Source organism: Caretta caretta, chromosome 6 (assembly GCF_965140235.1).
Source record: "Caretta caretta isolate rCarCar2 chromosome 6, rCarCar1.hap1, whole genome shotgun sequence".
Taxonomy (NCBI): domain Eukaryota; kingdom Metazoa; phylum Chordata; order Testudines; family Cheloniidae; genus Caretta; species Caretta caretta.
The window spans coordinates 35,575,327-35,602,993 of record NC_134211.1 but is presented as its reverse complement, the minus strand read 5'-3'; the positions used below and the strand labels follow the sequence as shown (position 1 = coordinate 35,602,993).

Sequence of the window (27,667 nt, the reverse complement as noted above, 5' to 3'; positions counted from 1 at the left end):
CAGAAGGTTTTAAAAAATTGCATTCTTATTAATTACTGCTGTCAGACAATCTTGAAAAAGGGTGTTCAAGTTGTCACCTCCAGACTAGTGAACTCAAGATGCAGGAAATACCGGTAACAGGTAAAAATTCTTCACTGTGGTTCTGTTCATCCCATTATACTAGAAAGCAGAATTTTATAGAGCAGTGATTCCCAATTAGATCTACCCATGGGACTATTTGAGAATTTAATGACAAAAGGTGAGCCATTTGTGTAGAAGGCTGGGGGGGGGGGGGGGGCTTTCAGCTGCCATTAAAGAGACATGGATTGCAATATAAATATCAGTGTTTCTATCCTTTAGCAAAGTTTATAAATCAACATTATTACCTGTGTGTGTGGCACTCTTATTGGAGAGGTGACATTGACGGCCTCTGGCAAGCTTTGTGAAGAATGGTTTGTAGGAGGTCAGTGGTAAAAATGCTCATCTGTCAGGCGATTGCGGTGATGGTTTTTTATAATATTCATAGTAGAAAACCCAGATTTGCAGAGGTACATTGATCCAAACATCATTAAAAGATTGCTAGACTCTGGCTATTCTGAATCTTGTCAGCATATTGAGTCCAGAAATCACGAAGTCCCCCTTCTCTGAATTTTGCCTTCAAGACATCTGAGCTCTGCAGCCTTACAATTTCTAATTGAAAGGCACCTTCACCAATTGAATCAAGAATGTTCTTAGCTTCAGAAGGGCAAGGTCCATCAGCGGAGACAACAAATGAATCACGAACAAATAAAAGCAAATCTTTTGGAATTTTAAAAATCTCAAATTACATTTTAAAATCTTCCATCAGATTGTTTAGGATTTCTTGCATCGTTTTCATTGAAGTTTCATCTGTAGCAACAACACGAAATGTGGGAAAGTGCAACATCTTTCTGGTTAAGTCTGTCTGAAAGATTTGAAGATGCCTCTGAAAGGCACACACTTTCAAAGAGATTCTTGACACCGTTTGCATGGTGTTGGAGCTGCAAGTTGAGGGAATTCAAATGTCCAGTAATATCACATAGAAAAACTATCTGACATAGAGGGTCATCCTAAATTGCAGGAAATCGCAAGCCTTTGTCTTGTGCTTTGAAAGATTCTATTTCTTTTTGAAGTGCACAAAACCTCTTTAGCATGTGCCCCCTACTTAATCAGCGAACGTTGTGCTGCAACAGGTCACTGTATTTGACTGAAACGTCTTGTAAAAAAGCTTTAAAATAAGATGTTGAAAGCTAAAAGTTGAGCATATGTAGCTTACTAATTTCATCACAATACCCATTGTTTTTGTTTTCAAGTCCCCAGACAATTTACCAGACAGGACAGTCTGGTGAATGACACAGTGAAATGTAAAAAGAAAAGGAGTACTTGTGGCACCTTAGAGACTAACCAATTTATTTGAGCATGAGCTTTCGTGAGCTACAGCTCACTTCATCACGGTATGCATCTGATGAAGTGAGCTGTAGCTCACGAAAGCTCATGCTCAAATAAATTGGTTAGTTTCTAAGGTGCCACAAGTACTCCTTTTCTTTTTGCGAATACAGACTAACACGGCTGTTCCTCTGAAACAGTGAAATGTATTTAACAAAGGGTGTATTACTGCCAAAATTGAAGCAAAGCTCTTCACTTTCCCTGTCATGGAGGGAACTCCACCTTTAAAAGGAAGTTTAAAGATCGAAACCAGATCGGTGAAATTTTCAAGGAAGAATTTTTGTGCTTAATATCATTATAGAAACCTACGCCACAGAAGATCTAAACCTGCGGATGGTCAGTGTAAACAAACTGACTCGTGGCCCGCCAGCAGATTACCCTGACAGGCCACAGGTTGCCCACCACTGATTCAAAGAATATCTTCCATGCTAACTGATACCAATGCACTTTACAAAAACTGTTTCTAGAAATTCTGTCACTTCTGAGGTATAGCCATATTTGGGGTGAAATACAGTAGCAGTTTACACTGCTAGTTACACCATTTTAGGAAATGAAGACTCCTTCACCCTATCGAAAGTGTAGAATATTTGTGGGGGGCCGAAAGTAATGACCAGAGATTAGCTTTAGCCCAGTACCCTGGGGTTATACAATGTACCTTAATCTTACAATAAGTACTATGTGCTCTAATTACCACAAGTAGTCAATAGGACTGCATTTTTTAACGTTTCCTGAAATACAGTACCTCTAAAACTGTACATGGGCATTGCTTAAGACAGAAGAATGCTATACTGAGTTGCCAATACCTCTTCCTTCTACACGTGATCCTTTGCAGGCTCCCATCCAAATACTGGGCCATTCCAGTACTGTTTTTGCTCGTGAGATTTGTCAGGATCACAGCACAAGGTGGTATGGATTACTTGACCTAGCTCTCTCTGCGAGCATGGGACACAAGGATGTCAGTAGCATCAGGAATAGTTTGGGTTAAACGTTTATTCAGGTTTCCCAAACAAGCCATACAGCAGAAGGAAAAGATTCATTTCACCCAAATATCCAGTCTACACACAACACCCTTCCAAACCCAGCATGTAAAACAACACCAGCAAAACAGATAATGCAATAAGAAAGTGAAATGGTAAGTAACAAACACATTGTTATAACTCTACAGAGTGTAAGATAAAGATTAAGAGGACAAATCATTTCCCCTGTTGATGGCTGTGGATGAGCCTGGACACAGAAAAACTGGTGAGGTTCTGCTTTGTCAAGATGGGGAGGAGTCTGGCATTCCATAAAGGGGGGATTATTCTGTCAACATGCCATGAAACTATCTTGCTTTTGGTGGGTAAGCTAGAGGACTGCTCTAGTGGTGCAGATTCACAGCGTAGGCTCTCCAAGTTATTACTTATTACTCTAGTCAATATTCTGCAAACTCCCTCCCTGCCTGACTTTCATCCAAGTTCTTGCAAACTAGGAAAAAAAAGTTTTACTATTTACTTCTAAAATGCCTAAAGCACAGTCTGATAGCTGGTGTGTTCCGTAGGGGGGAAATCCTAACCATAACTAGCAGTGTCTGAATCACTATGAAATTTCAAACGCTTTGAATCAGAACAAAGCGGGTTTCATTTAACTTGCATACATTTCTCACACAAATACAGAACTTTCTTCCCACCTCTGCCACATCCCAGCTGAGGTGGGAAGAAAGGTAAACATTGGGCTCAATTCTCCATTGTCCGGGCACCTTGTGTAGTTTTACACCAATCCATAATGGGTACAGAACACAAGGTGTAAATTATTACACAAGGTGCTGAGCAATAGTGAATCTGATCCATAGGATCTAATTCTCCACTTACACTGGTTTTACATCAGTGCATGTAACTCTGGTGATTTTCAGTGGAGCTACTCTTCATATATGCCAGCATAAATCAGAAGAGAATCTGGCCCACCGTATCTGGAATAAAGGAGAGGTTACCAGATCCAATCCTCAGCTGTTGTGAATCTGTGTAGTTACACTGAAGTCAATGCCATTACGACAATTTAGCTCACCTGTACAAATAACACAAATACAATCAGGGAAGTAGCTGAATGGGATGTTTACACAATGCCTCCTCCCAGCGGGGAAAAAAATTGCAAACAAGCTGGGAGCTGTTAATTTCTCAATTGATCAGAATCCTGTAAATTTTAAAAGTGGTGTATAGGATTTACCAACACAATTCTGATTTAATGCTGAAATTAGTCAGCTCCCTCCCTCCCAGGGACTGTTTTCTTTTCGGCTGTCATTTGGGAATACCTCTGTTGATTTGATGCTACATTGTGGTGTAACTGATACGGGAATCTAGCTCAATATAAACATTAACGATGCAGACACTTCTGCATGTGAATAACTACTTGTTAGTTTTGGCGGTATTGGAGTCATTTATGCCAAGCAAATCTTTCTAAATATTTAGAAGTTTAGTTAAAGGATTACTGTCCAGGTAAAAATCACAGCTCTTTGTCGGGTGTAAATTTACTTCACAGGGAGGGAATATTTTTACTGCAATGGAGCTACACCAGTGTATGCCAGCTGAGGATCTGGCCCACATTTTAAAAAGAATTCCAACCACAGTTATCATATGCTTAAATTCTGAAAGTTTAAGCTTTTTCATTAGCACAATACAGTTGTGTCTGGGTTTCCAACTACATGGTGGAAGATTTACATTACGCTAAGAGGATAAAAGCTATCTGAAGAAAAAACATCAAAGCATTGACACTTCCTGTTCAATTTCATCTCTGAATTCTGTTCTTGTTTACATTGGCATAAAGTATCTGTAACTTTATTTAAATAGTTATTTCAGATTTACACTGGCTCAAATTAAGAGCTTTTGACAAATCTGTATCTTTTTTTAATTGGCAGTATCCCTATTGCTGCTACATCCATTTTCCATGAAATCTGAAGGCTGTTGTTCAAGGAAAGAAAATGTGATAATGAGCTGTGGTCTTTGACCTTTGGTTGCTAGGTTTCCAGCCAAAGCACGATAAGGACTGCCATAGCTCTCAGTAAAAGGCACCATGCTTCGTTTTACCATGCCAGCTTTCTCTTTGACAGGCTCAAGCAGCTGCGGGTTTCAACACTGTTTACATTTGCTTGCTTGTTTTGGGCAGTAGTGAGCTATGAGTCCATGGAAACTGCAGTCTCACTTTTCCCCACATCATTTCCATCATATCATTAAGACACTACTGAAGTCAACGGCTTTAGACACATACCCACACCATCCACTCACAATGCTTCAGTGTAGACCATAACTTTTTTAGATGGAATCAACATTCTGACAGCACAGCATGCATGAAATAGGTCTGATTCAGAATGGCATAAGAGTAGTAGATAACTTTGTGTACACTTGTGTCTCAGATGGGGATTACACCATTTTCAAAGATTACCCCATACTCTTTGGAGAAGCTGATTCACACACAATCAAAGGCAAAGCTCATAACTTACCTTCTTGATGTAAAGTCTTCCCGGCACTCATAATGGCGAATGTTCACTTTTTTTAATACTTGCCACGTTTTGTTTTGGTTTTGTTGGGATTTTTTTTGCTGCAATACAGTTAATGGCAGCTGACTGATGAAACATTTGGGTGTTCTGATACTCCATGATTTGCAAAAATTCAGCCTGTTACAAATGAGCTAAACTTCGTAATAGCTTGTGCATTCCCAAGAGGTGCTTGTCACGTATGAACTTTTCAGATTCATAGATTCCAAGGCCCGAAGTAATGACTGTGATCATCTAGTCTGATGTCCTGTATCACACATGCCACAGAACTTCCCCCAAACAATTCCTAGAGCATAGCTTTTAGAAAAACATGTGGACCCTTCCTTCCGTGTCATTTAATTGATTAGCACAAGGATACTGAAAAACTACAACTGCTGTTCCTTCCGTTGGCACTAATGCAACCTTGAGTAGGCCAAGAAGTTCTCTAAATACTCAGGGGCAGATTCTGTCCTTGCAGTCCTGTGAGATTGGTGCAAGATAAGAACAAGACTGTGTCTACACCAGGAATGCTTTACCGGTATACCACACACAACTATGCCGACAAAGCCGTGCTTTTATAGTGGTATAGCGAAACCAGCCCCTGCCCACACTAAACAAGCAATACTGATACCAGTTCAGCTTTGCCAGTATAATTGTGCCTATGGTAGGGGTTTCAGCCAGCACAGCTGTCAGTCAGGGATCATACCTAGCAGAATTCTGTAGTGTAGACACAGCCAAAGGCCTATCAGCGGCTTGTATTTATAAGCATGGGTAACTGGCATCAGTTGTGCTCGGTCTGGTAACCGTACACAGTGCTCAAAGGCTGTAATTTAACACTGCTTAAAAATGGGTGGTTTTACCAGGACTTTGGTTTTTAGAGGCTCCACTTTTTATGTGTGTCTTTATTTTCACATTATGGCCTCGATTGAGTCTTTGTGCCTAGCCCTGAGTATAAGGAAGTGTGAATCTGTGCTGCCCAGGAGGAGCCGTGAGAAGGAGCTGGGACTCACAATTTCCATCTTGCTCTCTCTTGCCCTGCACTGTCTCGGCCACTGTCACACCTGTTGGCAGTAGGGAAAGTACACAGCCCCTGCTCTGTCCTCTCCACTCCCTTCCGTGCCCAAGCCAAGATGCATGCAGGAAAGTGGCAAGTAAAGCTGTGCTAGTAACTGGCTTTTAAGTAAGTGGCAAATTCAACAGATATTTGTGATGTGTTGGGCCTTTACATTTTTGGGGGGGAAAAAAAGAAAAGAAAAGCCAGAAACTTTTCCCAGCTCTATTGGCAAATCTTAGCTACTCTTCACATGCATATTAGGGCTAGGCACAATCTGGTGATATACGTCTGTTGCTGTTGAATCTTTAACCTTTCGTTTTGCATTTTTTTTTTTTTTTGTGTTGGTGGCGTTAATGCCTTTGGCTAACACCCGGGGAAACGCAAGCAAGCACATGGAGAAAGAAGGCTACAGAAAATGTGAGCTGCATAGGGATGAAGTGTATAAGATTTTGGTTTAAATAGGTTCTATAAGGAAATGGAGAGGAAGTCAATGTCTTTTTGCAAGAACTGGGAGTTTGAACCAATTCCCATATCCTTTCAATCTCATTGTGTTACATTCACTTCAGTGATTACAATGATCAGGGAATTTTAGCCAGGTGAATTTACTTAGACCAAGTCGAGAAACACTCTCAAAAGTAATTTTTTTTCACAGCTGCATCACATCCCTGCTGTATAAGGTTACTTTGAATCTTTTTTGATGTGGTTTCATAATCACCACTGGTCAATGATGAATCATGGAAATTTTGTATGAAGTCTGCAACAACAGAGAAACCAAACTTGCCTTAAAATTTAGTTCATGCTTGGCAAAACAGTTGCAGAAGGGTGATGCTGTCCATGGACATGGAATCTATAATTCCAAGTATTCACATTTTTGTCACTTTACAGCTTTATAAGAAAGGACCTTGGAAATTTTTTCCACAAAAGTTTGTATAAAGAGTTAGTGTTAATACTTCTGCAGATATTTAGATCTTTTTGGACCAAAGGTTGTGGGCATGTCACTTCTGAATAAAAAAACAAAAACCCACTCTTTTGTTCTTCTCCTATTAGTAGACCAACAGTTAGTCCAATTTTCCATTCTTTTATAGTATTGTGAAATCATAAGGGACATTTTCTTTATAAATGTGAATGCATCAATATTGCTCCCCCTACTTCTCTTACAATTAAAAATAAGTGATAGTTAAGTGTAGGCAAAGAGAATGTAAGAGAGCTTTCTGAATACGTTTACCCCTAAAGTAAAACACTAATCACCCAAGCTACCAATTCTGGCTTGCAAATCTATTGATTAAAAAATTCCTTGTTGCAAATTTGCTTGCCAGAGACTCCAGTCTTCTGCAACAAATCTTTTCAGGCTCATGACCCCAAAAGTTCTGTGGCACTGGCCCAGGGCTTGTGTTAGGATTATCAGAGCAGCCAAAGGGAAGAGTTTCTTGTCTGACTTCCCACTACCCCTCTCCTCCCAAATATAACTCCCCCCCCCCCCCAAAAAAAAAATGGTAAGAACCTTCAGGCTACCACCTGTTCCTCCTCCTGCAGAATTACATTCCTGCTGATTGTTCTGGTGTCAAAGCATGCATAGTGGCCTACATTTGGAACTGTGTACAGTGGGCTCTCCTAAGATGTGTGAGAGTTGTGTGCATCTTTTATAAAGCAGGATGTCCATTCCCTTATTCTTTGTCTAGTCACTGGCTTTCTCCCCAGATTAGGGAATTACCAGCTCTTGGTTCTGGGCTCCATTTATTGTCCAAATCACGGCAAACTCACAACAGGAAACAAAACTTCAGGGTGGGGCTTTCTACCCAGCCATGACACCCAGGCTTAGCATCAGGAGTCTTCCTTCCTCAAGGACTACTGTAGGAGACAGCCTGTTTCTGCAGCTTCTCCCTGGAATTCCCTCACCTGAGCCACTTGCTGGATTTTATAATCACTTACTAGTTACTTTCTCAACTGGATCTGATAATTGAGCAGGGCTAGCTGGCCCCAGGCCTCACGCCAGTTTGTCTTTTTTGTTTGCTTTGTTTGGTGTGGGAATAAATTAGACTTGCACCCCTTGAATCTATGCATTTAATGGCAGAGGAATGGGAGATCCTGCCACAACCCACATCAAAATACATTCTCTGTGACCAGCTATTTGCTTACAGTGTAGTTTCCTTCTTGATTCCCATTTTTATCTGTCCTTTTTGCTCACCTTCTCTTTCATTGTCATTAGGGATCTTCCTTCGTAGTGACACAGCTTCTCCCTGTTCTTTCAGAAACCTTTCTTCTTAGACCTTGTCTACATGGTGGGTTTTTTTTTGTTTGTTTTTTTGAAAATTAGGTGCACTAACAATTGGGGAATAACTATTCTGAAATAATTGTACCCACACAGCCAGCTTTTGCCTACTTCCCTTGAATCAAGGCATACACATGGCACTAATTTGTTTCAGAAAGCATTCTGGGCAGGCATCCCATGGTGCTTTGTCCTACTGCTGTGCTCTGTGCATTCTGGGATTTTTCTGAGGGTACACTGTGGGATACCTACTGGAAATCTGGGGCTTGGGGGTCACATAAGTGAATTTCCATGGTTCTGCTGCTCGCATTCTATGATGCAGCTGTCTTCTGAAAGTCAGTACCGCGTGCAAGTCAGCACCAACTGGCTGCTGTCCGTTGGCAGGGAGTGAACGAAGTGGTGCACCGCAGTCCAAGCACTGTTGTACCTGGAATCAAGCCTCCAGTTTACTTTAGGAGCCAGCTGCCACACTGCTGAGCCATTTCAGTAAAGCGGGAGGAGGCTAAAATTGAACTACTGATTGTAGATAAAATTTGCCTGGAGTAGCTTAACTCTATGGAGGGCTTGAGAAACCAGCCCTGATCGATGGGAAAGGATGACCAGAAGTGAGGCAGAATTTCAGGATATCAAAGGGCATTTTCCTAGAGATCTGTGTGGAGCTACCGTCAGTTTCAACTTCTCCATTGAGCTCCTTTCAGGAATATCATTAATGCCATGCAAAAAAGATAAAATTGGGGAAGACAGCAGACCACGTCCTCCTCTTCTAGTGGCATGACTTGACCTACTCTGTACATCTCTGATCTTTCCTCTTCCTAAGAGTTATGATGAATATCCCAAAGAAATTAAATACTTAATTTCAAAATTATGTTCCAAATGGTCTGTCTATACCAACATCAGGAGCATGCACCGAAGATTTATTGTGGCCAAGCTCAGAATATGTGGGTTTTTTTTCCTTCTTTGTTTTAGCTCATGGAGTCCTTTTGGTTGCATGAGAATCTCAGATTTATTCATTTTAAGTGTTTGTATTTCTTGGGGTTCTGAAGAAACTTTTGGAACCATGACCTAAATGTACTTTAAAAATCTCAGAAACCAGAAGGCAAATAAAAATAACCTAAAAGTGTAAACTTTTTTTTTTAAATCATGTTTTAAGCCAATTTCGTACCTTAAGGATCTGACTTGTGGGTTTTGAACACTTGAGGTTGCTGGTATTGTATACTAGGTGTTACACGTTCAAACATGCTCACTCTTACGCACACTAAGTACTGTTATTTTACTGTCTCTCAATAGACACAGGAAGTAGCCACTATACTGATTCACGTTCAGAATGGTTTATACACATTAAGTGCTAGCAAACATAATGTTTCCCCAGTGAAAATTTAAGTTCTGTTACAAGGAAATAAAAGAATGGTACTAAAACGTCAGAGGCAAAACAACCCCAAAGAGTAAGATACATTCTCTCATTTATTTCCTTTTGATTAAGTGAGGCTGATTTCAGAACTTGAAATCCTATTGCCACGTTGTAAAACGTCCGCAAATGTGTCTGTACAGCACCAGTTCATCGGCTGTGCCACAGTCTGCAGCATATTTAGCAATGTCAGATCTCAAAGATAATGTGTGACTTTCACACTAGCCCAGTTCCAGTCCCTTGCTTTTACGATAGTGGTATGTGCTTGGCAGTGAAGTGCCGACAAGCTTTGCCCTGCTGGAAACTATTACAAGGGCTCTGAGTTTCTTCCAGCCAGATTAATTTATATCTCCTCATTAACAATATATGTGCTCACAGAAAAAGAAAAGTTACTGTCTAGACAACCAAGAGCTCAGGAACTGGAAAATTACTACAGTGCAAAGTATGGTAGTAATTTCCCTTTAAAACAACATTCCTCCCAGTGTAATTCTGTCATTTTGTAATTTTAGTATTAATGTACACATAGTATATAAAAGTTTTATGGCTTTTTCCTCACTACCCAGCAGCGTTTACCACCTGCCCCAGTAATAGAAAAGCGTTTAAACCCAGCTCTTTGTGCAGTGGTTTATGTTGATTTTAAAAAATGAATTGTAAATATTGGTATGAATAAAAAAATGAATATTAACACTTTAAAGTATTCATTGCTAGTAAATTGCAATTGAATGTGAACTAACAAGCCGTTTGGCTTGGGCACATCAGCCATGGCTGGCATGATTAGCAGCTTGCCACAAACATTCTTTAGTTTAGTGTGTCCTGGAATTGGTTGGAAGGGATCCATAAACTGTCACTAGGTTTTATTCATAGTTCACAAATTTTGAAAAGTAATTTTGTTCATATCAGGACTCTTAAGTGTGCAGGGAGGTACATCGGTGTAGTAGCATTTTTAGACCTTTTGGAAGCTATAGTAGACACTGGACATTTCCAGTGCTGTTGCTGCAGGGAATCAGTGCTACATTTTCTATGATTTGCGCAGATTTTTTTCATACGTAGAGCAGGGGTGTATTCGTCCCAGCAAAAGTCTGACTGATTTCAATAGAGACAGCATTCCATCCTCTATTGTATGACTTTTCAGGCCTAAATTCATGGAAAACCAGGAGTGATCACTTCAGATCAGCTGGATGAAGCTTTGAATAATGTTTTGTCGTGATTATGCCTGGATAGTCAATCCTAATATTAAACAAAATACATTGCTGTCCCGTGGTGGCTGCTGAGAATTTCAAAAGATGCTCAGTTGAATTGATCGTGTAACCCGTGGTATTCCTTTTAAATAGGGAGAAAAAAAAAAGACGCAGACTTGGGTCCCGATTGTGCTCCAAGTCATCTCAATAGCAGAGCACTTACAGACTTCATGGGGAGCAAGAACAGGCCCTAGGCTTCATTCCATCACAGCTGAATATTTTGATGGCCTCCCATACTGGAGGTTTTTCTGTTCCATGCTGCCACATTTTTTCTTGTGGCTCTTCCCATGGGTACGCAGATCTTTGAGGCACCCCACTGCCACCTACCCTTAATGTGAGACAGCCTTGTCTGTGCTTGCCAGGGTTCAACTCCCCCAGCTCCACTGGCCATGGGCCACATAAATGCTTCCCGTTAGGCCTTGCAGGCCCCATTGTCACTCTTTAAGCACATCCCAACTGTCAAGGCCTCTGAGCAGCTCCCTGGAGTCTCCAGTCGCTGGTCCATTTGCAGTATTCACAGATTTGCTGCTTCCAGAGAAGCAGTACACCCCAGCATACCAGTTACACATCAGATCACGGCTTTGCTTAACACACACAACTTAGATATAGGTATCGTGAAATCAAGTACAAGGTTATTTAACAAAGCACAGAGATTCGAGGAGTAGCAAATAGAAGTATTGGAAACAAATGGTTACATATAAAAGCAAAATCATAACACACATTTTAGTGCCTAGACTTAATTAACAAGATGCTCTTGTGTCTTGTAGAATGTTACTTACCTCAAGTCCTTGCAGCATGTACAGTCAGGCTGGCTATGACCGTAAGACATAAGACAGACATGCTCTTAGCTTGGTCCTTGGTGAAGGATGCCCTGTGTTGCCCAACATCTAGTAGTCTTATCTTTTGTCTCCATTCATAAACAGTACACCCCATGCTGTTTTGTTTCTTCCCGTAGATTTTTTTTTCTTTTAGATTTTGCAATCTTTCAACTGGCCTCTGGCTTTGTATGCAGATAGGTATCCATTGTGAGACATACACTGCACATGTGGCCAGACGGGGAGATGAACGTCTGTTACCTCCTCCCTGAAAGGAATATGTCCAAGGTACGTCACCTTCTGGTGACCTGCCTTAACTTCTAGACCGTAAGAACATAATTTTTCATATAGTTATGGCTCCTTAAATATTATCCGCACACTCATGGCGCAGTTATTATGCTGACAGTGGGCTATTGGCTCTCGGTAGAGATCTCCTGTGCCACCCTTCAGTGAACTATTATGCATCTATCTAACCCAGGGGATCCCTGTAAAACCCTGGATGCCTCCCCCCCCGTGTCCTCTCCCATTGGCCCCAAGGGGTCTGTGGGTCAAAACATTCCAATAAATGTTAGTCCGATGGAAATCTTATCAACCCCTCTCCCTTTCTCTTTGCATCCTTGTCTTCTGAGCCAAGGAGCTTTACTTAACAAGTCAAAGAAAACCCTTTACCAACGTCTGTCTCAAGCTAATGAATATTTGCTGAAGATTTATTTGAGTAGCAACAATTTAGTTATACTAAGCGTTCATCTTTTAGGAACTAGCTTTCAGAAAGAACACTTTACCACTCTGTGTGGTTTTTTTGACGGTGATGGTCTAAAGTTGCTAAATTTCCTTCCCTGGGATTACTGGCTAGAGCAGCTGATAACAGCCAAAGCCATGTAAAATATTTTCCAGTCTAATCTAGTGAGGACTAGTAGGTTGGTTTGTTTGCTTGTTTTTTAAGATACAGATAATTTAAAAGAAAATATGCAACGCAAAGATAAGCATGGCATCACAATACTATAACATATCACTAATGTAAGAGTATGTTAAAAGCACTTACATATTGAGATACCAAAAACAAGATGAAGAATTCGAGTTAAAATATATTTCCATAAGAGAATAGATTAGCTGTAGTGACATACAGTTCTCCTTTGTATTCCAGTTAGAGAAATTCTCTTTAATTCTCCCTCTCAAACTTATTGTGTAATGTTGTTAGCCCAGAACAGTGATGTGTTCCCTGTCTGAAAGGGCTGCCCCATAGTATATCAGTGTGTGCATCCGGTTTGTAAAACATCTTGGGAACCTTCTATAAAAAGATATGATTATTGGGTGTAAGGTAAAGACTGTATTGTTATATTTGAAGAAAAATGTGGAAGAGAAGCAGAAGTAACATTCTCAAACCTATCACACCTGTCTTAAGTTTTCATTTCCTACAAAGCCTCATCCATAAGAGTGACTATTCCATTTCTTTCTCTGTCATACACGTTTTAGATCTCCCTATCACGAGGAATAATAAAAATGGTTAATCTTTGAATTTAAATATAAAATGTTAGGCCAACAAGGCAGTAGCTTTGTTTAAATCTGCTGCTCAGGAGAAATGGCATTCCAGGCAGCATCTCCATCTTAAGGGCCTGAAATCCAAATCAGAGTGAAGTCAGTGGAAGAAGTGCCATTGTTTTCAGTGGGCTTTGGGCCAGGTCCTAACTCACTAATTTTCATAGATTTTAGTTGTTTCTTGGCATGGCAGTAGACTACACAGGGTATAACTTTATGCACTAGAGTCCTCAGGGGAAGTGCTCAGCGCCTTCCATCCTCCATGGCACTGGCTTCAAAGGGTATGAGGGTGTTGTGCAACCTGCAAGATTACAGGCACCATTAGTGTGCCACAATACATCTGCACCCTGCTCTGTACTCTGCATTTTTTCCTTGGGTAGCTGTAAATCATACTATTGAGATGAGTGTGTCTTGTTGCTGCATTTATCTATTTTTTTTAAACAGTAGCAGTCGTAGTAATGGGCTTCAAAAAGATCTGCAGCTTTAAATACCTCAGCTGCAAAGAAGCTGTGCCGGATGCTGGAGGCTATTTCCACGCCCCCCCCCATGGATTCCCTGACAGAAAACAGAAATTTCCCCAAAACATTAGCTAAGCAAGTTTCCCTAAAGAAAGTAGATGCTTTTTTAGAATCCAGCCCCGTGTGTGAAAACAGCTGCTTGTGCTGGAGTTTAGAAGGGTTTTGTATCCCAAGTTGTTGCTGGTGTTGTCCTAAGAAAACAAACTGTTCTGTATTTATACATGTATGTATCTGTGGTGCAGGGTTTTGCATTAAGGGCAATTATAAGACTTGGGGGGAAGAGTGGTGGTGTGGAGTACGGCGCCAGCAATGAATTAGTGGTAAGAGTGAATGAAGTGAATGGAATGAAAGACTTGACTTGAGAACTGTACTTGGTTCAAGGGGCAGTCACAGGATTCCAGTCCCTGTGAGAGTTCCCTTCTCCCCTTACACACCTCTCCATGAAAAAATGGCTACCTGCAGACCATGTCGCTGGCCATGTGCTCAGTTGCTGCATTGTCATGGTGTAGCACCCACAGAAATGGTTGGGAGGGAAGCCTCTCCACATGAGGGGGAAGCTGCTAGATTGGTTTCCACCCCATAGAGAGGCTTCAGTAGGTGCAGATGCAGGCCAGGGGGAAACAGAAGAACTGATGGTGGTAATGAAACGAAAGTGCTGTGTTCAGAAACCAGAATAACTCTCCTTCATGAACATAAGATAAGCGAGAGTAGTTGGAAAAATACACAGATTAAGGGGGGAGAAGAAAACAGGATGGTTGGTTTTTGTTTGTTTTTTTTTTGGTTATGAGTGGAAGGGCAATTCCCATAATGAGTGGAAATTTAAAAGAAGAAACTAATGGATGACAGCAAGAATGAAAAAATGTCAGTGGGGTCATTACATTAAAGAAATGGAGATAGTAAGATAGGTGGAGAGTTGTGATTTTAAATCTAGGAAGAAGCTGCTGCAAAGCTGAATGAAGTTATTCCGTAATCTTAAAACAATTGTGGCAAGGTTTCCACTCTCTGGGAGATGACTGGTCAGATTATCTGCCCGAGAACCTAAGGGCTATGGCTGAAAGGATATATTATTCTGTGGCTTAGCCACAAGCTCACTTGTGGAAGCTGCAGACAAAGCCAAGGTAGGAAACTGGCTAGAGAGCACAACGCTGTGCTGCTGTGTGGCTGGTGAGGAGGAGAAGCTGCTGCTAACTGGGGAAGCTGCAAAACCTCAACCAATCCATAATGTTTTGATTTCAACCCTCCCCGTTATGTGGAAGCACAGATTAAAAAAAAAAAAAAAGCTGGAGGACAACTGACATAACAGAAAAATGAAGCTGTAAAGGCATCCATGGTTATGCATAGCAGTCCAGATTTGAAACAGTTGTTTGTTTGTTTTTTTTTTTTTTTTGAGAAAACTTAAGACCTCCAGTTAACTACAACCCCTGGGCTAAATTCTATCCTGCTGTTACATCATTGACTTTAAAATCAGTTGTGCCCTGGGCTGTATTTTGCTCTTGGGCTGTATCCTGTGGATACTGGAGTTACCAAACTATTTGAAAGCCATCTCATATTGCTGAGATGGATAGTTGAATGGGCAACATTACTTGCCATGCCGCTCAGCCTATTTGATACACTGCAGCGTGGTGGCTGTTACCAGGAATGCAGTGGAGCCTGTGACCATAATGCTTAGTTAGCCATGGTTATTTCACAGTACAATCACTCTCCCAAATAATTATGGCTGATCTGGATGACAGCATCTTGCTGCACTAATTGGATTAGTGTTAGAGCCCATATGCATCCACAGATTATGCCACCATTTAAGTGCATCACTCTGCTTGTGAGAGGGGTGCAACAGAGAGACTGTGGAGAGAAAGCATCTGAACTAATTCAGAAGAAACGTTAAGTAGCAGTCAGGAATGAAAGCTGCATCTGACAGCCTGCCTACTCCAGATTCAACTTCATCCAGTAACAATCAATCTCCTGGGAGAACATAGGGGTCTCTGGACAGATATCTGCTTTGACACTGATAAATAACAAATGAGACTCTTGCTATTAGAGTTTAAGTACCAAATGATATAGGACAGATTACATTGTAGAGGAGTTGTGCTACCTTTTAATCTTCAGTTGTCCATGTTGCTGCCAGCCTGGAGGAAGCTAGTTTTATAAAACAAGATTTACCATTTGATTTGAAAGATGAAAAACTTTGTCAGTTGTAATTAAATACAAGACTCTCCTCCACCACATGAGCCAGACGCTCCTGGAAAACAAGAGCAGATGCACCTACCCAGTGTATTCTGCCCCTCCCCGTTCCCCATTAGACCAAGCTGGACTGGAGATTCTGAAGTCGAGTTGTTTGTCAGAATTTTCCATGGGAAGTGGTGTGGATTTCTGACCAGCTGTTTTTCCTCTTTCTAGGCTGAATGAGCCTAACCTTAAGCACGTGACTATTCCTGCTGACCTCAGGGGGACTGCTTATCTGTGTACATTTACTCACATCCTTGAGCACTTTGCTGAATTGGGGGCCTATTACTAGAAAAACAACTTGGCTGGGTTAAGTTTGATGCATTACACCTTCCAGACTCTATTGTCTTTTGTATGAATTATGTGGCCCTTTTTATGAATTAAGCTTGAGTCCTCCTGAAATAGTTACCAGTCCTGAAATAGGTTTTTGTTTTGTTTTTTTAAATTAAAGCCAGTTATTAATATAGTGAAGTAAAACATTCCGATGTCATGGAAAACCAAATATTTTATTATATGCATTTCTAAAGCACTTAATGTGGTGCATTACTTTGGACTGTATAGTCTAGAACAGTGGTTCTCAAACTTTTTTTTGCACGGCCCACTTGAAAATTACTGAGGGTCTCAATGGACCACTTAATGATATTTCCAAATGTTGTTTGTACCGTTAGCTAACTATTGTAAAGCGCTTTGGATAAAAGCGCTATACAAAAAAAGCCCTTAATAAACAACTTTTGTTGTTCTACAGATAAAAGCACACAACTCATATTTTAATATCAGTAGTCTTACCCTTCTAATTCGATGGATGTTACCTCTCTGCCTTGCTGCAGCAGCCCCCGAGCTGCGGCTGGGAAGGAGGCGGGGGTCTCTCCACCACCACAGCAGCCACAGAGATGAGGCTGGGAAGGAGGGCCCTCTCTCTCCGGCAGCCACAGCCCTGGAGCTGGGGAAAGTCGCCTCTTTCTCTAGCTGCTGCAGCGCTGCACATCCCAAATTCCCCCCACCCCCTGTTCTCACCCCACTGCCCCCTCCCACTTACCCCCTATTTCCCCCAAGGCCACCACCTCACCTTACGTGTGTCTTCGCCAGGGTCCAGGCACCTAATTAGTGGAGCCGCAGGGTGGCCATTCTCTTGTGTGCGGCCACCCAGGCGCGCACCTTAGAGGGAACTATCCGTGGACCACCTGAATGGAGCTTGTGGACCACTGGTGGTCCACAGACCACAGTTTGAGAACCTCTGGTCTAGAACTTCAGCTGGTATAAGTTGGTGTGAGTCTGATATCGGTGGAGCTTGTACTCCAGCTGAGAATATGGCTCTAGGTACTTGTAATATATATGGAATGTAGCCATTGTGCATTATAGTAGTTAGACTGGGTTAAAAGAATGATTATTAGGATTAGAGGCACATCACTGTGTAATTTTGTGGTTCTAATTAGTTTTGGAGTGAAACTACAGAACTTGTTGCTTCACAGGCATCCCATGATCCCAAGGAAAGGAAGGCAAGCACGCTGTTATTAACAAGGAAGAAAACTGTGCCATTCTTCCCTGTGATACAAGCTTAGTTTAGTGCTGCTAAATGCTTCCATCATTTTTAAGATTGCCAGTACTATAAAGAATGCTGTACAGAAAGCGTAGAAATGCTTTTCTGATAGAAACACTAACATAATGCAGGAGAGCTTGGCTGAGGTCATAGTTGTGCGACAGCATATTCAAGAGAGAGGTTGTGCCTGGCCCTGCACAAGGGGAGGGAGAAGGCAAAAAGAGCCTTCTCTCCCCCTTCAAGCCCCACTGTCGCATGCCTGCAGGGGCCAGGTACAGTTCTATGGGGGATTAGAAACCAGCAGCATTAACCTACCAAATGGGGCCATGGGGAGGCAGTGTGGAGCTGGTGGCTGGCCTGGAGTTGAGTGTGTGCTGCATCCTTTTACAGGACTAGGAAGCTGCTACAGCACTGTCTCCCACACACACAGTCCTCAAACATTGCTCCTAGGGCTGCTGCTGTGGTGTGGCCTCGCTTCCATCTGTCTCCACCTCCATTCACCGTTGGGCCCTGAATCTGTTCCCTCATATTGAGGAAAATGTCTTCAGTTTTCTTTACCTGGAATGCCCAGAAGAGCAGAACAAGAAATGAATTAAATGTTACTAGGTGCAGTGATATTAATCCTTTTATAAGAAGCTGAGACACCCGCCCCCTCCCCATCTCCCCTGCCAGTACTTTGAGGGAGAAGAGCTAGTTGAGCCTGTCTGAAAGCTTCTCTTTTGCATAGTTTTCAACAATGTATAAATATGCCAGGGTAACACAGTGTTCTCCTGTTACAGCATGCTAGCCATCTGGAGTGGAGGATGGTTTCCAGTTAACCAATGCAAATGTGGGTGTCAGTCCTTGTATAAGAGAGATGAAAGCATTTCTAGGTTTCTAAGACCTTCTAGTATTTTACAAAGAAGTGGTAATGTCTGTTAAACAGCAGTAGCAAGTCCAATTATTTAATCAAGCGGTTTTCAATTCCTTTCTCTAGGAGTGCATCATTGATGAGGATTGTGAGACAGGGAAATATTGCCAGTTCTCCAGTTTCGAATACCTATGTCAGCTTTGTAAAACCCAACATGCAGTAAGTGTACCAAATTCTTGTGTGGTCTTCAAAAACTGTCTCACCACATAAAGAACCATTGTTAATGGCCATAGACCAAAACTGATATAGATCTATTGGTTAAGTTCTGTTGGGGGGGTCACATCAGCAAACACTGAATATGCATACACAGAATGCTTTTTCTTGCTCTGCATATTCTTGTGTCTGTTATTAGGATTCTATTCACTGGTGGTTTAGGATTCAATCCAACTCCTGTTCACTTCAGCTAGAGTTTAGACACTTATAGAAAAGAATTATTGTGACTTTGCTGCCTAACATGATAAAAATGACAAGTTGCACATTGCGCCCGTACACCTACATGAACATGCTCAATTATTTCTTTGTGTAACTCCCTCCCACATGGGTCATTACGTGTTTGAATCTGGGAACTTCAGAGCAAACCTCTGCCATTTGAGCTAAAGGATTAACTCCCTCAGCTGGTAGCAATTGTAGGTTATCTTCTAGCATTGACAGCCCTGCGAGGAGGTAGTGCTCCTTGTGCTTAAAAATCGGCTAAGAGTCAAATAGAGTCTTTTCATTAATGTTTTTAATCTCCATATCCAGACGTATTTTTCATTCATATTCCTTTACTACAAGGAACCTGTGAGTAATCAAATAATATATCAATATAAAAGATACACGGTGCATATAGGGTTGTCTTCCGAGGTATGTACCATTAGTTCCTAGGACAACAGCTTTCCCAATGTACTATCTTTCTCCAGAGACTTTGCTTCTCTCTTCCCTCCTTTGGGTGGAAGTTGGTCCTTTCTTTTAAGCCACTTGATTACCAGCTAGAGGGTGCAGCTCTGCTTTAAAGTGATTCAGATCTCTCTGGGATCTAGTTTCCCCTTTGCAGTTAAGGTTAAACACATGAGTAGTCCTGTTTCAACCAGTGGGATTAGTCACATGCTTAAAGTTGAAAACACACGGAGAGCTGCTTGCAGGATCTGGGCCCTACGTCTGTGCTTATCCTTACCAGTGGTTGCTGTGTGCGTCAGTGCTGAGTTCAATGCTGGTGCTAAAAAGATAATTTTGTTGCAGTGATTTTTTTCCCCCTTCTTCTAAGCCTTGTTCCCGAGACGTTGAATGCTGTGGAGACCAGCTTTGTGTCTGGGGTGAATGTGTGGAAGCTGCTTCAAAAGGCAAGACTGGCACAATTTGTGAAAATCAACATGACTGTAATCCTGGGACATGCTGTGCTTTTCAGAAAGGTAAACTGCTTTTGCTTTTTTATTCTATTCATTTTATAGCGCAGGAGAATCTTCAACTCAGCTGAAGTAGCTAAATCTCTGTGTAAATTAATGGGTAATTCTCTCCTTTGCTCCATGTTACTGTGGAGTGTGTTGTGATAAAGCCTTTAGAATGCAGTTAGAGTTGGGAAGGAGAAGGCGCTTCCTACAGGACTGCATTACTGTGAAAGTGACATATACTTCAAACATTCTAGATTGGAATGGTGTGAGCAAATAGAAGAGCGCAGGGTAGAGTGTGTTTGTAATGGGCAGCTACAGTCATTTGAAGGCAACAACAGCCTGGCCCAATTTTCATACCAAAGGAGAAACCTAGTGTGTGTTACTTTTTGCCTTGTAGAGTGGAAAATATTTGAGATTCTCAGTTTGCTCTGTCAAAAAACACTTTTGCTTCCCCTGAACAGCCCTTCCCCCATTAGAGAGAGGGAGACCACCAGTACAGGCAATTGCATAAATGTGAGGTTCTAGCGTGAACAGCTGTTGGGTATTACAATGCACTCCAGTACACAACAGTGTCCTGCATAAGACATGAACTAGAAGGGCACTACAGAACACCCCATTAGCCACAAGAGAGTCTGAGGCTTACAGAAGTGAAGCTTGACATAGTGAAGGACAAATGAGAAATTTGTTCAGGCCTGGGCCTTGCTCTTTCCACCCAGTCAACCCTAAGCCTTTGTCTGCTTATCCACGACAGTCTCGTGTGTCGCCCTCATGCCCCTCCTCCCTTTTGCAGGACGAGTGCCCAACCTCAACTTTTCCTCTAGGCCGGGGAGACCCTTTTTCTATGTTACTACCTATAAAGGCCTCTCCCATGACCAGGAAGCCGCCTCACATCTTTGGACTTCAGATGACTTCTGCTGCCTAGAACCATTGTAGCAGAGTGCTGGGAATGTCATGTGGAATAGGAAGGCGGCCCATTTCAGGCACTGTCCAAGTTGAGTCAGTTGGGTGTATGCAGTTTTGCCTTGTTAACTCTAAACACAGAGCACTATAAAGGAGACTTTCAGCTTTGCAGAGAACAGTTTTAGATTATTTCCTTGTTCATCAGGATTTTCTTTATTTTAAAATACCTACAGAATTTGGTGAGCTTCAACAGGGACTCCTCTCTAAACCCCTCCCCTAAGAAGAAACAGGAGCAAAGGCGTAACTTCGGCAAGTCTTCTGACTGCTAATATCACTTCCCCAAGTGGGACTCTTATCTTGCTCCTGATCTCATAGAAGCCAGTGGCAAAACATCAACTGGTTTCACTAGTGTAGGGCTGGACATACAGTGAGGGGAACACACTGTTCCCTGAACCCCAGTTTCCTCTGTGATATGAGCCAACAATAATTGCATCTGAAGCAGTACAATTCCAGTATCGTGCTGAAGATGATTTCAGCAATACAAACCCTTCATGGCAAATTTGACTCAAGTCAAAGTTAGATCCTGACTTGATAAAAAATGCTTAGATAAAAAATCCTGTAGCTGTAGGGGGAAAAACTAAAGTTGATGAAAGAGGTGATTATTTCCCTCCACAGAACAAAGGTACTAAAGCTTTAATGAAGGTACTGTTTAAATACCACCACCACCTAACTTTTATGTAGCTTTACAGAGGTCAGTATCATTATCCCCATTTTACAGATGAGGAAACTGAGGGAAAGTGATTTGCCCAAGGTCACCCAGCAGGCCAGGAATAGAGCTCCTGCGTCCTAGTCAAGTGCCCACTCCACTAAGCCCCTCAGCCAGAACAGTGCAAAGGGGCACTAGTGTAAATGAGAATCGGGCTTAATATATTATGTTGTAAATTCAGATTTACAGAAAATCTTACAAAATACACCAATCTCAGTCCTTGAGTAATTGCAGAAGATTTGTTGCAGGTTTCATTCTTTTAATCATTTTGGTTAATTGTGATCTTAATGGTAAAAGTCTGTTGTATAATCTTAGAAAAAACAACCTGCTTAAAGCTCTTTCATGAAGACTTCTGTTGTCTTTTTACATCACTTGCTACTGTGAGAATGATAATTGAGGCCTGGCAAAGGATAGGCCGTGACAGGTCAATAATTCAGTTTTCCCAAATATTTCTAAGGTAAGCCCCAACAGCTGTAGGAAGTTAACTTTCTTCTTTGAGTAGCAACCCTATGGGTGATCCACATCTGCCTCAATATGGAAAAAAAAAAATCTATCCTCATACCCACTCCATGCAGAGACTTCATCAGGGCTACTCTAGACACCTCCATAGCCAGGCAAACTTGCCCAAGGACAGATTTACCCCAGTGTCTAGTTTTGTTTCAAAGATACAAAAAAGCCTGCAAACCACAGCATGGACTTGTCTACGACTTGCAGGCTATATGGCAGCCTGTACTTTTGTGATACTCTTAGTAAGGCTACACTCTGTCTTCAGCCTGCCTAATTATCATCTATAACCCAAGGAAACAGTCTATGTGAATGGGTGTCAGTACCTCGGAGGGTTCTCTACTCCCTCCGTTGGTGGAAAAATCTACGAAAGGTGTGAGAGTTCTGTTCCTGCAGCATCCTCCCGCAAGGACCGCCACTACATACTGCTTTCTGAGGGGCACTGCCAGAACCTCAGCTTCACACTCAAGGAAGATACCCTCCTGAGGAGTCTATCCTCCATATCAATACACTGGAGCACTGAGAAGTTTGTTACAGAGGCAAGCACTTCCTATCCCACATCAAGGGCCATGCAATCAGCATAATGCTGGACAACAGAGTAGCAGTGTGTATTAGATCAGTTGTCAAGGAGGTGCAAGATCCCAGGCCTTGTGCGCTGAATCTATAAAACTATGGCTCTATCACACTGCATAAAGCGCTGAGATCTGTATCTACGAGGACTACAGAACACAATGGCGGATTCCCTCAGCAGGCATTTCAGCACCGACCACAAGCGGGAGCTGAACAACGAGGTATTCTGAGAGACCCTAGAGAAGCCTTACTTGGGGCTATTCAGACAGGTTTCTCTGCAACTCCATTCCTTGGCTCTGTGTACTGCTTTACACGTCATCTGGCTCCATTGTTGCTGAAAGTCCTGAACAAATTGAAACAAAAAAAATTAGTTGACATCCTCAGAGTACCATCTTGGCCAAGGCAGGCGTGGTCCCCAGAACTGATCCACCTCACCCAGGAATTGGAATCAAACGCTCATCTGAATCTGTCAGCACTTGGCTACTAGATGGCTCTCAGATATAGAGCAAGATGGCTCCCCAGATGTACAAATCCACCATGAGACCACAGCTTAGTCCTCAAGATGCTGACAAAACTCCCATTTGAAAGTATGGCAAACTGTTTCCTTCTTCATCAGTCCCTTAAGACCATGTTCCTCATAACCATCACCTCAGCCAAGAGAGATGGGGAGCTTGGAGCCTTGATGGTGGACTCCCTGTACAGTGTTCTGTCAAGACAAGGTGACGCCATGTTCACACCCTCGCTTCCTTACCAAGGTTTCCTCAGAATTTCACATCAACCTGGAGATTCACCTTCCTGTGTTTTATCCCAAGCCTCGCTCTTCAAGAGAAGAGTTAAACCTTCAGCACACTGGATGTAAGAGCCCGTGTCTTCTGCCTAGGGAATACTAAACCCTTTAGGGCTTTACATCTCAGTTACAGAAAGGACAGGTGATTTCCAACCAAAAGACTATCCAGATAGGTTACAGGGTGCTCCTTAACCTGTTATGAAGCCTCAGAGGTTCAACCCCCTCAGAGTCATTACTCATTCCACCAGAGCTCAATCTACCTCAGTAGCCCTGCTGAAAAAACACCTGGTGAGGCTGAACTGGTGAGGCTGTTCCACGATCTGCCTCCTCAGCAGCCCCCTCCTCTCATGATGGGGATGCTGCTCTGGAGTCTCCTGAAGTGGCGCACCCATGGGGACACTATTCAAAGGAGGTGGCGAGGACACACTGTACAGTAACTGGAGTTCTTAAAGATGTATCCCCCTATGGGTCGTTCAATACCCACCCTTCTTCCCCTCTGCTTTGGCGTCTCTCCTTGGACTTCCATGCTTCAGAAAACTGGAGTGGTGGTGAATCCACATCTCCCATTATAGCCTTGTATCGGGGCATGAGGGTGTCCATGGCACAGGCACGCACTCATAGTTGACAAAAATCTTTGATCAAGAGTGCACAGGTGTGCACATCTAGGAACACACATCTTGAAGACCCCCCACTTACTGTACAAGCTAAGTAACTTATCTTTTCCATTTGCCTCTCTTTTTTTTAAAAAAAATGGCAATGCAAGGGCTTTTGTTAATTAAAAAGTCACCGTCAGGGAGCGGGCTCTGTGTGTGTGTGTTTTTGTCAGGACCTGATATTCCTGAAACTCCTGTACTTCCAGAGTTTCTATGTATGTATATTGGAGTGCTTTCCTTTTCTGGTTATCTTTGTTTTCTGTGTCAAGAGTCCCAAACTGCACAGCATTCTGGTAAATAACTCCTCTCTCTAAAGGGTGAATTTCACCCCTGTGCAGAGGGTCAGCATAAGGCCTCTCCAACCTAAGTCCCACTTGAGTCCATTTTGATTTTTTTGATCTGTCACTATAGTTTGGTTTTGGTATAGACTTTTTTTATAGCAGGGGGTTTCCTAGATTGATTGATACATTTGTTTGTGGTGACTTCTTGTAATCATGCCTATTTTTTGAATAACTGCAGTTCACATTTAACCCTTTCAAAGAAATCATAAAAAAAAGTAAATTGGAAAACAAGATACATGCTCTTGCACCCAGATCGAGAACCAAAAAATCCTGGTAGGTTTTAAGAATTTCTGTTCACTGCTGCCTGCTCTGCAGAGTGGCCTGGGCACGGTCACCCATTGTTGTAAAATGCCTCACTCACTCTTCAGGTGAAGGGCATTACAGAAATGCAAAGTTATCCATTTATTGCTAAATTGTTGCTGGCCTTTTGATGAAGAGGATGGGGATTGTCAGAGCCTGAACGTGAGGCAAAGCCACAATATAAATTATTTGAAATCCTACTCCTGGCTCACTGTGAATCTTTCCTATGCAGAACTGAATAGTTACACTGTGGATCAAAAATTGTCACGGGTTTATCATTTTTGCGTGCAGATCTTCTGTTTCCTGTGTGTACTCCATTACCTGCAGAAGGAGAACCTTGCCATGATCCTTTAAACAAACTCCTGAACCTGATCACGTGGGAACTGGAACCAGATGGAGTGCTTGAGCGCTGCCCATGTGCAAGTGGCTTGATATGCCAGACTCACAGGTAAAGCCTGGGAAGGATCAAAAGCTTTTTTCAATGGAGACTCTTTGAACCCTTTCAAGGTTTGTTTGTGTGAAATTTCCCCACTCTGCACTGAGTTGCAAGCTGCTCAGTGTTGTGAGGTCTGAAAATCTTGAATGCTTTCTTCACCACTAACTCTGGAAAAAAATCCTCACGGTTATAAAAATGTCTAAAGCCTTTTGCATTGTCCTAACACACACTGCTATTCCTGCCTGTCAGGAAGCGTCTACTGGTATTTGTGTAGTCATTATCAAGGGGGTAGTGGATTGTCATTGCAGGTGGTGTTTGATACAGTAACACCTGAACCACACTTTAGAAGGCACAGTGTATTCCTAACTTTTGTCCAGTATTATTTGATCTGATTGTAATTGAGACTGCTGCATCTGAGAAATAGTGAAGGGGAGAGGAATCCATCTAATCTGTTAGAGAGTTGTGGGTTTTCTTTAAAAATTCAAGTCTTCAGCTTTCCTGAGCTGTGAATCACTTGCTATAATCAGATGTCTTACCTATTCAAGTAAATGGATTTGCAAGTTTTGTTCTTCCCTTTCACCGGGAAGAGGGGTGTGGGCGGGGTTGTAGTTTTCCACTTCAATAAAGAACTCAACACTAACAGACAGGATGTGTTTGCTTTCTCAACAGCCACAGCACTGTGCCTGTATGTGAAGTGTCTTTTAATGACACCGGAAGTAATGAAAAGGAAGACGCTTTGCTCATGGATGAAATATCGTTTCTTGGTTTGATACCCAGAGATGTGCTTGGTGATTATGAAGACAGCAGCATCATTCAGGCAGTGCGGAAGGAATTAGAAAGCCTGGAAGGAAATACTTCCCAACAGACAGATTTAAAGGAGCCTGACTTGGCTCATGATCTGCTCTTTGGAGATGAGATTTAAATTAAACACAGGGCAGATTTGTCACTGACACAATAAGAATTACATTTCTAGAAGTGTCTAGTATTTTGCTTGTATAAATCCTGAAAACACACACACTGCTGGATAGAAGTGCAATAAATGATATTTTAAAGGGGTTTCTTCCTATTCCCTTCCCCCAAACCTGGACAGACTTTTTTTTAATCCATTCAGAAGGTTGGACTAAACTAAATCAAAGGGCAAGTGGGGGCCTAACTGTTATGGTTTTCTTTGGACTAGTTACTCAGTCCTGGGTGCCAAAATAAACTTACTAGTTTGGTATTAAGAGGAAAAGAGCATGTGTCAAAGTGTTAATGTTTCATACATAATCTCATTTAAATTATTGGTGACCCTAAAGTGAAAGTTTTGAGCATTGCATTTTCTGTACATATGTTTGGAATAATGGTTATTGTTCTGGGGTGAGGAAGAACCCCCTTCTTGGTTTAGATTATTTTCAGGCATTAGTCTTCAGCCATGTATGTGTTTCTTTTAAAAAATATATAATCACAGTGAAGTTGCAATAAATATAGCTTCTGCTCAGTTATTTGAAGCCTGGGGCAGGTTGGGAAGGAGGAGAGCTTTCTCCTTCGGTTCAGAGAAAGCACAGAGGACCAAACTTCACTTTCAACTGGTTACAGAGGTGGCAGCAAAGGATCTCAAACTCACGTAGCACCACTAGCTGTAAAGGTTTTGGGGGACTGGGCTGGCACCTTAAACCAGCATCCCTACTACACAGCATTTGCCAATGTCAACTCCATGAAAGTTAATATTACTCCTTGCAGCATTAACGATCCTTCACAGTTGTTACCTTCAGGAAGGCATGGATTCCTCCCCCCCACTCTCTATTGTACTTTGTTCAAAATTCCAAACCTATATAAAAGAAAACATCCCATTTAACAGCATCTGAAAAACAAACAAAATGGGATTGGGACAAATGCACATTCATTAAGGTGATATGTACTCCGTAGATGAAGCTTGCCCCTGTTCCTGTTGAAAAACTCTCCACCACTCTTCCTTTTAATCAGGATGTCAAATATCAAGCTATTGATAAGCATGTTTCAGACTTACTGTACCAGAGGATTGTCCCTGCACACAAGACAGGGACAATCTTTTTCTCCTTCCCTTCCCCAACAGGCCAGCCTTATGGTTATAAAGTGCCCTGCTTTGAAGTGATTGCCTATTATAAAAAAGCCCAGATCCATCACTCTCCTGTAAATAGTCCCGTATTTAACCTTTCAAGGAAGTGCTCTTCTCAAAGTATTACCCTTGCTTACTATCCCAGTAATACTGCCAGAGTCTTCTGTGTTCATGGATAGTACTTCCTGGCATAAGGCTATTTAATAAGGCTCTGGAGCCCCAGTTAGAGGTAGGTCATATACTCCAGTAAAAAGCATGCACAGGTTTTACATCAGGGGTGGGACCAGAGTTTGTATAGAACATTACAGAAAGATCAGGCAACATCACAGATTCAGCAGCCCTTTCGAAGAGCTATATTTGGCCCATATAAATCGTGTGCTAGAGCAGTAGGAGAGGGTTTTTTCCAGAGACGTGACAGATTATTGTGAGGAGAAGTTGGACCTTAGATCCAACTATGAAAAGGATGAAAAAAATGGATTGTGTTAGTTTGCCATGTTCCTTAAGGGAAGAAAAGGTCATGAAGCG

The 27,667-nt window shown here is 42.0% G+C and overlaps 1 protein-coding gene across 1 annotated transcript in view; it reads left to right on the top strand.

Annotated features, from left to right (window-relative positions):
* The window catches only part of DKK3 (dickkopf Wnt signaling pathway inhibitor 3), a 45,613-nt gene extending 19,083 nt beyond the window's left edge, over positions 1 to 26,530 (top strand). Inside the window, exons 5-8 of the mRNA XM_048855848.2 lie at positions 18,511 to 18,603; positions 19,688 to 19,832; positions 24,924 to 25,080; positions 25,738 to 26,530. Of these exons, the coding sequence (XP_048711805.2) occupies positions 18,511 to 18,603; positions 19,688 to 19,832; positions 24,924 to 25,080; positions 25,738 to 25,990 (648 nt within the window). The 3' untranslated portion in view covers positions 25,991 to 26,530. The remainder of the gene's footprint in view (positions 1 to 18,510; positions 18,604 to 19,687; positions 19,833 to 24,923; positions 25,081 to 25,737) is intronic.
* Positions 26,531 to 27,667: the final 1,137 nt, after the last annotated feature.